We start from the raw sequence: 17,151 nt of genomic DNA on the forward strand, positions 1-17,151 counted from the left end.
CTATGACTGTACCTGTATATACTTCTATAGTATTTTTTCCCCCCAATACAATGGAAGTTAATGGGGACCAGCAACTGTTTGGTTACCAGTCATTGTCTTCATCTTTTGTGTGAACTCCAAACACAAAAGATAAAGACAAACTCATACTGGTTTGGAACAACTTGAAGGGTGAGTATTTAACATCCATAATGATGAATATCTAGGCTCCACAGACAGCTGTAGAGAGTGAGTAAATGATGACAATGTTCATTTTGGGTGAATCCCTTTAAGCGGCTTAAGTAATTTGAGCACAAAGTATAGACTATTTCACCTGTGATTTTGCTATAGTCTCTGCCACTTTCAGGCAACAGTTGAGAACCTGCGTTAAAATAAAACAGAAAATCAATATAAACAACATCAACCATTAATTGCTATATTCAAATATAATGTCTTTGAACTGTGTACCGTTCCCTCAATGTCTTTTTCCAGTCCCAGACAGCACAGGTCTGATCGTTTTAGCATTGTGTTATATGCAGTTGCCAATGGCTCGTCTTTGCACTTTTCGACATCCAAAGCATTGTTTAGCTAACATTCAGATAAAGATACATCAGTGCTCAGGCTGATGAACAGTATTTTGTAAAGATAAAATCCCTCAAATGAACTTACCAACTGCTGTTGCCCCTCATTTGGCATGATTCCCCAAAATGTTTAGCTTGCTTTAACTACGTTCAGGCTTGTTACCACAGGATTTGGACAACATTTAGGGTCACACTGCGACTGGACAGCTGTACATAAGTAAAAGATACAAACAAGTCACTTAAATTTAAGCAAAAATCACAAACTTCTATGAGTTAAAGAACAACTTCAACCTGTATGCGTTTCTTTCTCATTCGGAGTTGTATTCAAAGTTTTTGCAAGGGGAAATGGCTCTTAAAAGAGCCTTTGAGTTATAAAGTGAACAACACCACAAAAGAGGAGAGAGATGGAGGGGTGGGGATGACCATGACAAGGATCTGCAAAAAGAAGGAAATACAGAGAATCGGTATTAGCATAAAATGTTTTATTTTTTACTCGTGCAGGGGTGTCCAAAGTCGGTCCTGGAGGGCCGCTGGCCTGCAGAATGCCTCAACACGCATGCCTAGAAGTTTCTAGTATGCCTAATAAGGTCTTGATCATTCTTTTTGCGCAAATCATCGTTTCATTTGCGAACATAGCCTTTCGAGCAAGGCTTTAAGACCAAGCGGAATCCTCTGGCCTCTGGTTCACAGCGCCTGCGTTTTGATTTCGGCAGATCCGTTTGAGCGAATGCAAACAACATCCAGCAAGGCAAGAAGACATGCAATCTGCCTGAGGTAAGAAGCCCTTCACTACTGTAAGTTAGTGTTAAATAGAGGAAATAATAATAATTTTAAAATGTAAAATGTTTGCTTCTAGCGTATTCTTAAACTTAGACCTCATTATTGAAGCACAAATGCAAGCACCACAAGCAGCCCACGCTCACTAAGTTCTTTTTAATTTTTCATTCATTCATAGGCTGTATGGTTACAAAAGGTGTGTTATGACTATGTTGTCCTGAGTGTATAATATGTTATATAGTTTTATGGTTATGTTGCGAGCCTAAGTATAGTTTTACACATCAGCCCAGTCTATTATGTAACGTTAGTGATACACAGAGTTGGGGGTTTTCGCAAATTAATCTTACAATAAATGTGGCACAACCAGTTTTTCTGATGCACACCCAGAGTCTCTTCTCCACACAAGCGCGAGCGCAGGAGGAAGCGTCCCGTCTCCACGCCTGATATTCGCATTTGATTTTTATGCAGTAAATATATTTGTTTGACTGGGAAGCTGTGCGCAAACTGGAATATATATAACATATTAATAATAATAATAAATAAATAAATAAAAGCACCTGTCGAGGAAGAAAAAGGGCAGGTGCTCAAAGCCCGGATGTGTCTGCGAAGCATTGTATTTCCGATCGCGCCACGATCTGCTCTGCCAGGACAGATATAGCTATATTTCTAAAGTTAGGGTATAATATACTGGCTCTTTAAACGTCATTCACATCGCTGAGAGAAGCAGTGATCCTCATTCCTCTGCTGTTGCAGTCCAGGATCCAGTCTCGTGCGGCTCTACAGCAGAGATCCAGCGGAACAGAAGCAGAAACATCTCATCCGTCATCTTTATTCAGTTCAGAGTCTTCACGGATCTACAGCAGCACGTGCAACATGTCGCGCTTTGTGTTTTTATTATTAATATACGGTAAGTTCGGAACCTCGATCTCCTTTCGGTTTCGCTTTCGGTTCTTATGTTTATAGAGAAGTTGTTTTTGTGATGATTTCACTGTTCAATGATGATTTATTAATGACAGAAGAAGTAGAGAGAAACTGAAGAAGAGATCCTATTCTTGAAAAGTATGTTTGTCCTGAAGCGAGACGCTATGAAGCCTTGAGAAGCAGCACCAAGCGCCAGTGGCAGAAACCTTGTTAAGTCTTTTTAAGACACGTTGTTTTGTGTTTAAGAACTAGTTTGACACACTTGCAGAGGTGGACAGTAACGAAGTGCATTTATTTGAGTACTGCACTTAAGATAACATTTCTATCAAGGTCCTCGAAGTGGAAAGTCGTTACTATGTAGCAGCTTTGAAAGTCAGTCGGTGAATTTTTTCTTTAAAAACGTGACTTTGTTCTTTCTTTTTTTCAGACAGTTTATCAGTAATCACTCTTGTAGGGCTACATGAAGTGATTTCCAAGCATTATTTGAACACTGACCAGTTGCAAATGTGATATTTATTTACAACAATTCAATAATAAGAAGTTACTATCGTGGTAGGCTATATATTAGACACAATATCGTCTGATGTTGTGTAAACTATTACCTATAAAGCCACTGAACTATGTAGCAGCTTTGAAAGTCAGTCGGTGATTTTTTTCTTTAAAAACGTGACTTTGTTCTTTCTTTTTTTCAGTTTATCAGTAATCACTCTTGTAGGGCTACATGAAGTGATTTCCAAGCATTATTTGAACACTGACCAGTTGCAAATGTGATATTTATTTACAACAATTCAATAATAAGAAGTTACTATCGTGGTAGGCTATATATTAGACACAATATCGTCTGATGTTGTGTAAACTATTACCTATAAAGCCACTGAAGAACTGTTGTGTGTCTCCTAACAAAACACAGGTGTTTGACTGAACACCTCAACTCTATTTTCTATATTTCTATAGGTTTTTAACATTCTAAAAGCTCTTTATTCCAAAGATACTGCAAGCTAGTCAGTGTATTCAGTAGGTGTAATGCGTAATGTAAGGCACAAGGTATTGCAAGTATTACATACAACAATCATAAAACAGTGCGTTGACATAAAAAAAGGAAATTTACTTTTGATGCTTAAGTAAAAGTACAGAAGTACTTGCTTTTAAAAGTACTTAAGTAAAAATCTATCTTTACAACTTTCACTTAATGGAGTAATGTTTGCAGTTAGTCAAGGGGTAATAAATCTATATTGTCCAAATCAAATTGAACCAATCTACCACTTTACATAGATGCTATTAAATAGTTCTGACTAGTCTTGAAGAAAGAAAAAAATTGATGTCTAACTTTTAAGACAGTCTGAGCAGTTTATGCAACTGCTATATTTCTTTTCAAGTTACAGTCTCTGAAAACAAATCTTTAAAGGCAAGTTCACCCAAAAATAAAAATTATGTCCTGAAGTTGTGCTAAACCTATATGAGTTTTCTTTTTATTTCTGTGTTGGGAAAAATAAGATATTTTCAACAGTTGCTGGGCACCTTTGACTTCCATAGTATGAAAAGAAGAAAAAAGTCAATGGGGACCAGAAACTTTTTGGTTGCCAAAATTCTTCAAAATGTCTCTTTTTGTGTTCAACATACAGGTTTAGAACAACTTGAGGGTGAGTAAATGATGACAGAATCTTCATTTCTGGGTGAACTTCAGACTTTAATCACTTACGCAGTGTTGCTTGTCAAGTACATTTATCTTGTTTCATTGCTAGCTTCGTTGTGTCTGGTCTGAATGTTCCCTTCACAATCTGAAGAGTGATTCCACATCTGTTTGTCTTCAGGTGAATGTGTTGCTGAAGTCAGTAAAACGGCTGTGTCTGGTGCAGAGACGGAGGGATCTGAGTCAGTGACAGTGATGGAGGCAGATTCTGTCACTCTACACACTAACCTTTCTGAACTACTCAACGACGACACCATACTGTGGATGTTCGGACCTAAAGACTCTCTCATATCTCAAATAAAGAGAAAGCTTGACTTGACCTCATTTTTAGTCACCGATGATGTTAGATTCAGTGGCAGATTGCAGGTGGATCAAAAGACTGGATCTCTCTCCATCACAAACACCAGAATCAGACACTCGGGACAATATAAACTCTCCATCTCTAGAGAAAAGACCACGACAAAGACATTTAGTGTTACTGTCATTAGTGAGTACCTAAAGTCTTTCTGTGTGACATCAGCTGCTCTTCCACCGTTGGGCCAAACCGTTCCCAGAGCCAGTTGCCAGTTTATTTGTTTTTGAGTTTTTTCTCACAATTCTGAGTTTATATCTCACAGCTCTGACTTTTTCCTCAGTATTGGTGATATAAGCTCACAATTCTGAGTTTCTTTCCTGCAATGGAGAGTTTATATTTCACAATTCTGACTTTTTTCTCACTATTACAAGTATATAGCTCTCTTTTTTTCTTCTCACAATTCAGAGTTTTTTTTCTTGCAATGAGAATTTATATCTCGTAACTCTTTTACCTTTTTCCTCAGAATTGGTGGATATAAGCGCACAATTCTGACTTTTTTCTTCACAATTACACGTTTTATCTCAAAATTCAGACTTTTTTTCTCATATTTGTGAGTTTTTTTTCCTGCAATTGTGTTTATATCTCACAATTCTGAGTTTTTTTCTTGCAATGGAGAGTTTATGCCTCACAATTCTGACTTTTTTCTCAATATTGCAAGTTTATATCTCTCTATTTTTTTTAGGTTTTTTTTTTTCTTGCAATTGAGAATTTATATTTCGCAGTCCTGGCTTTTTCTCACAATTGTGAGTTTATATCTCGTAACTCTGACTTTTTTCGTGCAATTGCGTGTTTTTTATCTCACAATTATGACTTTTCTCGCAATTGCAAGTTTATTTGTTCAGCCCGGCGGTGGAAAAGCAGCTAATGATCCGGGTTTAGATCAGTCTGTTAATAATTTAGTCATTATAAACCATGGATTATTTCACAGCATTAATGTTTATCCTGGGTTAGTAGTTATGGTTATTCAGGTTTCATGATTTCAGACCACACATCTGCATTTATTGAGTGAGGGTTTCCAGAATTTGCACCACATGTTGTTAGCGTTGTGCTTGTTTCGCAGGCGTGGCCGATGAGACGGACGGAGTGCAGTCCGTGTCAGTTTCAGTGACGGAGGGAGATCCTGTCACTCTACGCATTGATGCTGAAATGCACAAAGATGCTCTGATGCTCTGGAGGTTTGGAGATCAAGGAATCCTCCTCACTAGAATCGATACTGAATCTAGTGAAGTCTCATTAAACGATGCTGATGAGAGATTCAGAGGTGGACTGCAGCTGAATCAGAACGGATCTCTGACTATCAAGAAGAGCAGAAGTGAACACGCTGGACTTTATGAGCTGCAGATCAGAGGCCGTGAGAGCGCGCAGCGATTCCTTCTTTCTGTCAATGGTGAGGAACTGAAAGAGCACGTCTTGGCATGCAGTATTTGAAGTCATGTGACTGACACCTGGACTGTCTCTCTATAGCTGTCCCAGATCCAGGTCTTTCTTCAGGTGCTGTAGCAGGAGTTGTTTTTGGTGTTTTAGTTCCAGTTTTGCTGCTTGCGGCTGCAGCTTTGGCTCTCATTTACTATCGCCACAGGATCTCTAAATTAAAAAAGCAAATGGGTAAGTCTGTAGCTGTCCCAGATCCAGGTCTTTCTTCAGGTGCTGTAGCAGGAGTTGTTTTTGGTGTTTTAGTTCCAGTTTTGCTGCTTGCGGCTGCAGCTTTGGCTCTCATTTACTATCGCCACAGGATCTCTAAATTAAAAAAGCAAATGGGTAAGTATTATATACTTTAGAAAGGATTTCCATCTCCTCCAAACTTGGTAGAACTGCATTTCATTATTTTGAGTCACTCGATTTCTCCATTTATTTTAGAGTCCAGTACTATGAAACTATAGCTTAACAATCTACTTGCCTTCTACTCCTGCATTTCAAATACACGAGCCAATCGCTGATTGGTAAAGTCATCAAATGCAGTGTTTTAAATGATTCGAGTGTTTAGAAACAAAATGTATGAGACAGTTGTCGTCAGATTTCATTGGTGCTTTCAAATATGAAGTTTAATCATAAGCTTGGCGAGCAGTTTTGGAGAATTTAATGTTTGCTCATTCAAAGGGATAAAAGCTGCACTTGCATGACTGAAATAGAGACTGAAATGACTTGCCTGAAAGGGGCTTTGACACTCGTGAACACATTTCTGTTCTCTCTTTCTGTGTGAAGCTGTGGCAGGCGAAGAGAAGGAAGAGACAGTGACGGAGGGAGATTCTCCAACTCTACACACTGGTCTTACTGAAATAAATGCTAATGATATGATAGAGTGGTGTTATGAAGCTGAAGACAATCGCATTGCTCAAATCAATGGAGGGACCAGAAGCACATCTACATTAGCGGGTGCTGATGGGAGATTCAGGAGCAAACTGATGCTGGATGACAGAACTGGAGATCTCACTATCAGTAACGTCAGAACCATTCACTCTGGACTCTATAAACTAAACATCAGCAGCAGCATACAAACCAAACACAAGAGATTCATTCTTACTGTCAGTGGTAAGTATCCCTTACCAAAAATAAGTATACTTCAAGTTTATTTGATTAAGTATACTTAAGTAAAGTTCAAGTTTATTTTATGTAGTAAGTATACAAATATCAGTGTACTAGTAGTTTACTTGTAAGTGCACTATTTCAATACTCCTTGGGACTAAATTGGCCCACTTTCTAGATAAAAGTATACTTTAAGTATAACAGTAGTGAACTTTGTTTAAACTAGTTTACATCTATGTTTTTAGTTTGTACTGCAACTATACTCGAAAGTATACTTTCCTATTTTTTTAGTTTAAAAAAAGTATACTAATAGCACACTTGAACTTGAACTTCTCAATATCAACTCTTCTAGTGTGGTAAAGAGCGTGCACCAAATGATCTGAAACACATTCACACTAACTCAAACATTACATTGCTTTTAGACTGCTTGCGAGTATAGGGCCATGTTATGAATTCATAATGTCATGAGAACAAAGCCTATAAAATTAGGAGATTAAAGATGAATAAACATGCATATTTTGAGGAGAAACAAGTCTCAAAACGAGAAAAGACATGATCAGGAATCATAGATAAGGCTGGTTTGACAATATCGATTACCCAATTTTAATGCATCTTCATTTCTTAAGGCTACATCTACATTAATCTATTTACACGACACTGTTTTCAACTAAAAATGAGAAAGTTTATGCATTTTGGCTGTCCATTTACACAATAACAGTGTTTTGCTTTTGAAAACGGGTTTCAAAGTGCAAGTTTTTTGAAAAACTAAAATGCAAATTTGTGAAAATGGTGACATCATGCGCATGCATATTACCTGTTCATCTATAGGCACATAGTGTTTCTTTACAAAGTGGTATCGCCATCTACTGGCCTGGCAGAATAACACATGTTTCTAATTGTTTTCATGGATCCGTGTGAACGAGGATCGTTTTGACAACGTTTGAATACATTTGCAATTAAAAACAAAATTTTATGACGCAGCTGTTTAAATGCTTACATTTAACCGACTGTAGTAACAAAAGTAGCTTATTTCATTAAGAGAAAATAAATAAAAACTATTTAAAAATGTTTGTATTTTGACTGTTGATTATTGTATCTAAACAGTCAATCTGGACCGAGAGGATTCCCTGTATAGTTTACTGCATTAGCCATTACGTTTTAAACAATCTCATGTAAATGTCTGTGATATTGATTCATTCAGCCGCTTGTTTTTCTGTCCTTCTCTGTTTCTGTGTGCTGCTGTGACATGAAGTGAAGTCGATGTCAGTGAAGGAGGGAGCTTCTGTCCTTCTCCAGACTGCTGCTGAGATTCAGACGGATGATCTCATACTGTGGACGTTAGGAGCTCAAAACCGTCTCGTTGTGAAAAGTGATTCAGGAAAGACGAGTATCGGAAAGCGCTTTAGAGACCGACTGGATCTGAACATGACGACTGGATCGCTGACCATCAGAAACATCAGAACCACAGACTCTGGACATTTTAAACTGCAAATCATCAACAGCGAACAGACCACATTCAGGAGATTCAATGTGACTGTCACTGGTGAGCAGAACTGCATTTATTAATGTGTGTGTGTTTGTTTAGTTACTTAATTATACAACAGTCCTCAACAGGGTTCTCCACTTGTCTGTGTTTGTGCATTTCAGAATACATGAGCATCTCTAAGGATGTTTTTTTTTAAGAGTTTAAAGAATTTGCAAAATGTTGAAATGAAAAAAATATACATAGATTAAGTATATTTAGGCATTTTGGATATCCAGTGATCATGTCAGTGGAGTTTTTGCATTATTTTCTCTGTGTTTAATTGTTGAGATAAAACTTTACACTGTGATTTTACAGAGTTTCTTCTTATTGCACATTTAATGAAAAATAAGTGCAATTATTTCTTGAGTGTCTGTTCTGTACATTTTAAGTAAGGCAAAATGTCAGCTGGTTGTTATAACAAACCCGTTCATATTCAGTGACCACATCTGTCAAAAGCTTAAAATGATGAAAACACCACAAAAATAGTCCTGAAAATGCTGTTTGTGAGGAACAGAGCAAAAATCTAAGTCTTTATTCACTGATAATCGTTTTGTATCTTCTGAAGTCAACAAAAAGATGAACTTGCTTCTTTCAGCCGTTTCAGTTTCTATGATGGTCTCGGTGTTTTCTTCCAGATTCCACAGCTGAAGGAGCGAGTGAAGAAACGACTGTAGTGACGCCGCTGTTGAATGGGGAAGTCACTGATGGAGGGAACGAGCCGCAGGCGACGAGTCCAGTTTGATGAGACAAGACACGCCCACCGCTGTGACATCATCGGCGGTCACGCTCAACCGCATTGCTGCTGCCGGTGAACAATGTGAAAAACGTTGGAAAGAAGTTCTAGTGAATTCTTGTGTGATGAGCACATGACAAACAGCGGGTTACAGCCACCGAGTAAAGCGTTCTCTGTCCACACCGAGGACGAGTGACACTCTGAACTGATCCAAATCTGTGCTGGAAGAGCTGTAGCTGCATCTGAACCAGATCCAGACAGACAAGATGATGCAAAACAGGCAAACACTGAACCTTTTGTCACTTAAAACACTACTCTGCATTTGTCTGTGTTTATATTGTACATTATAATGAAAGTGTTGGTTTTCTCTGTCATATCAATGTTAGTTAGTGGAACTCGTGTTGTAAGCTATGCTGCATTTAGTCAGTTAGAGATCAGAGAAAGTCTCCATTTCAAGGTTTTCTTGTCATATGATGCTGATTGATGACTGATGATGATGCCGTTCTTTAATAATATGATAATCATTTAATAATATGATTTTCAGTCACAAGGTGGAGCTGAAGCGGCATCATCTGCAGTCGGAGAGTCATATTTTGGCGGTGCGCAATAATCCTAATAGCATCCAATCTCTGGTAAAATTATTAAAATGTTTAATATGTTATAATGAAACATGTGCAATTTATATTTTGCTTGGAAATATTTGTAATTAATTTACAAGGTTTGCACTTTTCAGCTGTTAAGGCCTTGTCTTTCTATGCTTTGTTGGTGCTACAGCAGGATCTTTAGGAGAGACATACTGGGTGCTTTTTTAATAATTGAACAGAATGAAATATACAACAGTATGTACAAATCGTTGATTCATTAATCAAAAACTGAAGATGTGTGAAAAACAGTACAAGTCTTCTTTGCTTTGTATTAACAACATTCTCCAAATTGGTGCACTAGTCCTTAGTCTCCTGAAGAAAATGAGTGAAATTTGGCTTGGATCCTGACCTTTTCTTCTGATGTATGTGAAATTCTCCCAAAGTAATAAAAAGTCGTACAAGAAAATAATGTATTATTAACTTCTTTGTAATAATATATCCATATATCACAATTATTTAACTTGAATATAGTATCTGTTTTCCTTCTAATGACATTTTCCATATCCTTGTGTACACCATCACAAAACAAATGGACAACAGACTTCTTTTCCATTGAACAAAAATCACAGGAATAATCAATATCCAAAATAAATCTCTAAGACGCTTTTAGCTGGATGTATACCATGTAAAATTTTAATTGTAACCTCTTTTACGGTATCTTTGAGAAATACGCCAAGCTTTATTCCAATTTATAGTTCTAGATACATTGGTCCACATCCAGCTTTTATGAGTAGCTGTATCACTCGTTATTCTTAATATATTTATGAGTACAACTCACTGCTGGCTCAGAAGAATCACTTCCACAAGCAAAGGCAGATATTTTGAAGACTGGTTATATCCAGGCTGTTTTAGCGCACCTTTGACTTCCATAGTAGGATACAAATACTGTAGAAGTCAATGGTGCCCCAGAACTGTCCTGTTTCCCACGTTCTTCAAAATATCATCCTTTTGTGTTCAGCAGAAGAAAGAAATGTACACAGGTTTGGAACAACATGAGGGCGAGTAAAGGAAAGCGTTTTATATCTCTTTAAGTAATTCCACAATCCTGCAGCCTCTTCTCAGCCTTACAGTCTACCTCTATTTTTGAGGAATTATCAGCATTAAAGCAGAAACAATCACTTAAGGTTTTTTCTCCTTTATTCTTTGTTCTCTTTGTATTCCCCTATCGTCCTCAACTACAGTGGTGTTGAACTGTGTGCGCTTCACACTCCAGACCAGCGGGGGGCGGAAATACGCCTTATATAACGCCTTAAAAACACGAGAAGAAGAAGAAGAAGAGACACGTTCTGAACTGCTGTTTCAAAACACAAGATTTGCGACGTTTTCAAAGCATCACGAATCATTTACAAGCGAAGAAATGCATTCAGAGCAGCAGGAAGAACAGAAACCTGTAACGACAGAGTTTATTGAAGATTACAGTGAGAGCACGAGAGATCCAGAACCCTTCAGAGTGAAGCATGAAGACACTGAGGAAGAAAGAGGTTGGTGTTTATTCCTGATTCTTCATTAGCGATGCTGGGAAAACATTAAGGTTATGAAACTTGAAAGAATTTCATCAGATTTTATGGTTGTAGTCAGTCAGTATAACGAAGGCTATCCATCAGTACACTGAGGTAAATGTAAAGTTAACTTAAGTAAAAGTTAAAGATGCTCACTTATTAAAACTGCTTTAGTATCAGAAGTTCTAGTAAATGGTATAAATAATGGCACAGTTGATTGGTGGGCTGCTGGAGTCTGTGTGATGATAAGCAGCAGTTAAAGGTGCAGTGTGTAGATGACAGCGAGATGGCGTTAGCAGACGTTTTTCTCCACGTTTGCGGAGTCGCGTTTTGACTTAGAAACGTGTAGAGCTCATGTTTATTCAACGGAGTCAAAGCATTTTGGAAAATCTATTTGTGGCAGTAAGTGTTGATATTGTGGCGGGCCACCACAAATAAATCAGTGTATGGGAAACCCTGCTTTTAAAAACGTGAGACACAGTGCACTGAAATGGAAGAGAGTGCAGAGTTGAACTAAAAGTTGAACTTCTTTTAACTTGACAAGTTTTTTTAAATGAAGCACAATAGTCAAGGACATCCGTCTAACTCATGTTTATTTAGCAAAACAAGCTTTTTGCCGTTGTTGTCACTACTTGGATAGTATTACCAAGAATACCTCATCGCCTCAGGAACTTGGTGTATGTTTACATAACAGAGATGTATTAAAAACAGACAACAGCATTGTCAAAATGATCTCGTTCACATGGATCTGCGAAAACAACTAAAAAGGCAGCATTAGGCATGCCAGGCCATTAGGGATGGGCGATATGGGCTTAAAAATATATCACGATTATTTCTGATATTTATTGCGATAACAGTATCAATGACGATAATTTAGGGAATCCTGTTTCTTTAGAGCAGTGGTCACCAACCTTTTTAGGCCCAAGATCCCTGACCTCGTATCGCCCATCCCTACAGGCCAGTAGATGGCAATGCCACTTTGTCAAGAAATACCCTGTGAAAACATAATACCCATGCGCATGGGATCAGTGCTTTCACAAATGCCCAAAGCGTGAAACAAATAATGCGTTATACGGAGCCATTAAAAGGTTAGCCGCTTGCTAGCGGTAGCCTGTTGCATTACAGTACTGAAAAGATCACTTACCACATACACAGAGTAAGGAGAAATGTCTGATAGGATGATGGCGAATTATTTGCAGATCCTGAGCACCAATGACAAACATCTAATCTTGTCAAATGTGTGGTAAATACTGCCGCTCCATAGTATAGAGTCCTTGTGATCGCGGATCTCAAAAGTGAAAGTAAAATGAGAGCGCGCAATCGAAAGTGGTTTCAATAGCGGCTCCCTGATGCCCGCAATTTATATACAGTCGCCTATACTTACCCAACGATATAATTGAGAGAAAAAGTATTGAAATATTTTTTTTATCCTCCAATCTCGTAGGCTATTTATTCCCTTAAGTTTTTCCGTAGTACACTTCATTACCTTTCCGAACACGGAACTGGGATGTGGCGGATTGCGGGAGAGGAGGGGGAGGAATCACGATGTCAGCTTAATATCGTTATGTCTGTCAGCCATCGGCGATGGACTATGGCATCGTCTATCGGCCCAACCCTAACCTGTACCTTCCAAATTTATTCAAACAGCAAATAAATTATACAGAGAAAGCGAACAAAGAACATTTACATTGTCAAGGAACAGTATGACTGACTTCAGTCTAGCGCAAGTTCAAGCACTCTCAAAAAACTCCCCTTATAATCAGTAAAGCTGTCTATACACTGTTTGATGAATGAATCTCTTACTTGCATCGTATGTACATCTGCGCATTGTTTTTTTTTTTTATGAGAGAATCTGCGAGAGCGTGCACACTGAACAAAAAATCTCCGGTGTTTCAGCGATGACTCATCTGAACGCCTCTGATTGGCCATTGCATTCATAAGCTCAACAGACTCATGTGTGATTGGTTATAACGCGCAACACTGTAAAAATGCGTAAAAAGAATCATGGTGCAGCATTGCGCATCTAAATTTAATGCTGCAGTCAACACATTTCATTTCATTTTCATTTTATTCGCGACAGCCGTAATGGATTTAGTTTAACTGTACAACAGTATTTTTGTCCACATGTGTTGCCATAGTTTCTACAAGCGGAAACCGATAGCGCGGATATTACGTCATTGATAGGCGACAATGAACCATGACGAGCCATTATTTAAAATCGAAATTTCTCTGGATTTACAAATCCTTGGGAACTTTTGGGATAACGTAAGTGCACAACTGCATGAAATATATGACACTGTGCAAGTGTTTTTTGGACATTTTATTATGATAATCTTACATATATTATGCCTTTAAAAAGGAGATTTCTGTCATTCACACTTTCACACATTATATTTATGTCATACTGCATGTAATCACCATTTAATGATGTTAACTTGAGCCAAAAAAATATGTATAATGGCAAACACTGATTACAATTTGCAAACTGAACTGATCAAAAATTAATTTGCAAAAATGTATTGACGATATTGCCATGTCTGATCAGCAAAGCTGTTCTTTTTGTTATTTTTTGCACTTTGCTGTTGCAAATTTAACGAAAGTGTCTGGAGAAATCTACGTATGTGTTTCAATGTTCTCAGCAAAATTATTAATACTTGAGTAAAGAGGAAATATCCTTTATTCTGTACTTAAAGGCACAATATGTAAGATTTTTTTAATTAAAATATCCAAAAACCACTAGAACAGTGTTATATATTTTGCTGACTTGTGTACTTACATTATCCCAAATGTTTCGAAGAATGTTTAAATCCAGAGAAATAAGCAATTTTAACTAGTGACACGGTCCGGTTTTGTTTTGTAGAAAACATGGAAACACCAAAGACGCTTTAATATGTTGTGTGTTTTAATAGACCGGTGACGACTGTACAGAGTAGCATTATAACAGAACTAAATGTATCTAGTATGATAAAACAGCGCTGCTTTACCCCACATACGCACGACCGGAAGCAGCGGAAGCGCTCGACTGTGGCATAATAAAAGCTCCGCTGCTTTCCAGCCGTGTGTCGCGCTCGTTCAGCGCCTCATTTCGCTTCGACGGCTTTCAGCCTCACCCTGCTTCATTCTACTACGTTAATAAATCATTAGCTCATCCATGAACATGATTTCTGCCCGAGTCCCGTCGGATTGCATCGGCTGTGGAGATGAAGACCACAACTCCCATGATTCCACACTCAGTCACGGCATCATCAAACTACGCCTTTGTCTATTTGTTTATTTTGAATACGCGCCCTCTAGCGGCGAAAATTACATATTGTGCCTTTAAGTACAGTAACATTTAACATTTTATAGGACTATGAATGAAATAGCTTTTTTGTAATTTGCTTAAAATGCAACTTTTTTACTTTCATTTTAGAAATGATGGAAGAGAGTGAAGAACTGAATAAAGGGGAGGAGAATGATCATGTCAAACATGGAGAAAAATCTTTGAGTTGCTCAGAATCAGTACTGAGAAGAAGAGCCAACAAAAACTTCACTTGCCCTCAGTGTGGAAAAACATTCCTATACAAAAAAAGTCTTATAGATCACACCAGAATTCATACTGGAGAGAAGCCGTTCACATGTGATCAATGTGAGAAGAGTTTCACACTAAAAATAAACCTTATTGAACACATGAAAATCCACACTGGAGAGAAGCTGCACATGTGTGATCAGTGCGGGAAGAGTTTCACACAGAAAAGAAACCTTAATGAACACATGATAATCCACACTGGAGAGAAGGCACACACATGTGATCAGTGCGGGAAGAGTTTCACACGAAAAGGATACCTTAAGGATCATGTGAAAATCCACACTGGAGAGGAACTGCACACATGTGGTCAGTGCTGGAAGAGTTTCATATACAAACAAAGTCTTAAAGACCACATGACCGTTCATAATGGAGAGAAGCCACACACATGTGATCAGTGCGGGAAAAGTTTCACACAAAAAATAGACCTTACGGATCACATGAAATTCCACACTGGAGAGCTGCTGCACACGTGTGGTCATTGCGGGAAGAGTTTTGTACAAGCAGTCAGTCTTAAATCACATCTGCGTTCTCATTCTGGAGAAAGACCATTTAACTGTGATCAGTGCGGTAAAACGTTTTTTTGGGCAGAATCCCTGAAGAGGCACCTGAATGTTCATACACAGGAGAAGCCTCATGTGTGTTCTTTGTGTGGAAAGAGTTTTTCACTACTGGATAGTTTTAAAATACACCAGAAACGACACAGTAGTTTAAAGAATCACATGTGCTTGGATTGTTGGAAGTCCTTTTTTACAGATGGTCATCTGAGGATGCACCAGAGAATTCACACTGGAGAAAAACCTTACAAGTGTTCACAGTGTGACAAGAGGTTCAGTCAGTCATCAAATCTGAAAACACATGAGAAGATCCACACTGGAGAGAGACCACACATGTGTGATCAGTGTGGGAAGAGTTTCACATTAAAAGGAAACCTTAAGGAACACATGAAAATCCACACTGGAGAGAAGCCACACATGGCTGCACACTTTAAAAGTACACCAGAAGACACATACCAGTGCGAAAGCAGTGTGAAAAGACATTTGCTACAGCGGACAAATTAAAATGTCTCCAGAGAATTCACACTGGGGAAAAGCCTTTTGAGTGCTGGCACAATGACAAGAGATTCAGTCTGTCAGGACACGGAAAACCACATGAGATGATCCACATTGGAGAGGAGTCGTATCTGTAGGAATCACTAAGTGTAGTGTCATTAAGTATAGTTCTTGTTCAGATCCAGCACTTTCAAGTGCAACTTTGCATCAAGACCAGCAGTTTCAAGTGTTGAGATTGAGTTCCTCCAAAAATAAGAATATTTAAGAAGTGTCACTCTTAATTAATTTTCTCTCTTTCACGTTTCATTGGACAAGTTGTAAGTCAATAAAAAGTTATCTTATTCGTTTTCACTCTTATTTTTTTTTATATTTGTTCACAAACTAGTCATTGATGAAACTAGTTACTCATTTTACCAACAGCTTTTGATGATGGGGACAAAGAAAAAAAAAAAAAGAAGAAAAAATGTTATCTTGCACTTTTGGGTCCCCACTATAAACTTTGCGTTCCCTTGCAAATCTCTTGCAAGTGAATGTACAATTCCACAGGGGAACACAAAACTTTTGCAAGTAAACTGTCAAATGCTCTCTGTGTGTGTGCATGGACTTCAGTGTTTACCACAGACTTACACTCTATGTGTGGCGGCACTTCCTCTGTGGGAAATATATATGTATATAATGTAAATATAAAACAGCAGACGGGCTTATTGAAAATGCAAATTGCCATTAGTCAGAAGTGCCAGCAGGAGGCGCTTTTGGAGCAGCAGAAATAGCGGTTTCCCCAGTAACGGCTGAAATCAAAACAGCGCTGCGCTCACGAATGCTACTTTATCAGGCATTATAGGAAAGATTAAATGAAAATGACATCTAAACTTTTCTGAAGACAGTCGGTTCCCTTAAAAGATACATTCATATAAAAACACCTGTATTGACTTTGAAATGTGCAGTGCACATGTTTATTCAACAAACAAATAACACACCGGTTACACTCAGAGATGTGGCGCACACGTGAGGCTGTAGTGTGAATGCGTCCCAGCCCCCTTAGATGTAAGGCTACATTTACACTGGTGCGTTTGTTTTAAAATGAAAACGATCCTTGTCATACTGGCGTAGCGGCGTCTCCGACAAGCCACAGACCGGTCATTCAGTCATCCATTTCCAATGGAGAGTAGCGTGGGAGCTGCGTGGAGTTCCGATCATATGCAGATGTCTGTTCATACTAACGTTACACGACCGAAAGCGCGTGTTATGTGGCCATTCATGCAAACTGTAGCATCATGCTACATAAGACAATAAATAAGATTTATATTCCG

General features: G+C 38.3%; 2 protein-coding genes across 2 annotated transcripts; both read left to right on the top strand.

The window, feature by feature from the left end:
- The first annotated feature begins 1,930 nt into the window (after positions 1–1,930).
- Positions 1,931–10,162, top strand: LOC107669267 (uncharacterized). Its single transcript, XM_016461446.1, has 7 exons — positions 1,931–2,241; positions 4,067–4,432; positions 5,361–5,687; positions 5,765–5,905; positions 6,503–6,829; positions 8,076–8,366; positions 8,984–10,162. The coding sequence occupies exons 1-7, from the start codon at positions 2,208–2,210 to the stop codon at positions 9,088–9,090; spliced, it is 1,593 nt and encodes a 530-aa protein (XP_016316932.1). The 5' UTR covers positions 1,931–2,207; the 3' UTR covers positions 9,091–10,162.
- A 4,730-nt stretch (positions 10,163–14,892) lies between these two features.
- LOC107669269 (zinc finger protein draculin-like) lies at positions 14,893–15,697 on the top strand (the record flags this gene model as incomplete). The annotated part of the gene is made up of 1 exon (XM_016461448.1): positions 14,893–15,697. A coding segment is annotated over exon 1 (804 nt), but the record flags the coding sequence as incomplete, so codon positions are not given.
- Between the last annotated feature and the right edge of the window lie 1,454 nt (positions 15,698–17,151).

Source organism: Sinocyclocheilus anshuiensis, unplaced genomic scaffold, assembly GCF_001515605.1.
Source record: "Sinocyclocheilus anshuiensis isolate Anshui unplaced genomic scaffold, SAMN03320099.WGS_v1.1 scaffold632, whole genome shotgun sequence".
In the NCBI taxonomy this organism is placed as follows: Eukaryota; Metazoa; Chordata; class Actinopteri; order Cypriniformes; family Cyprinidae; genus Sinocyclocheilus; species Sinocyclocheilus anshuiensis.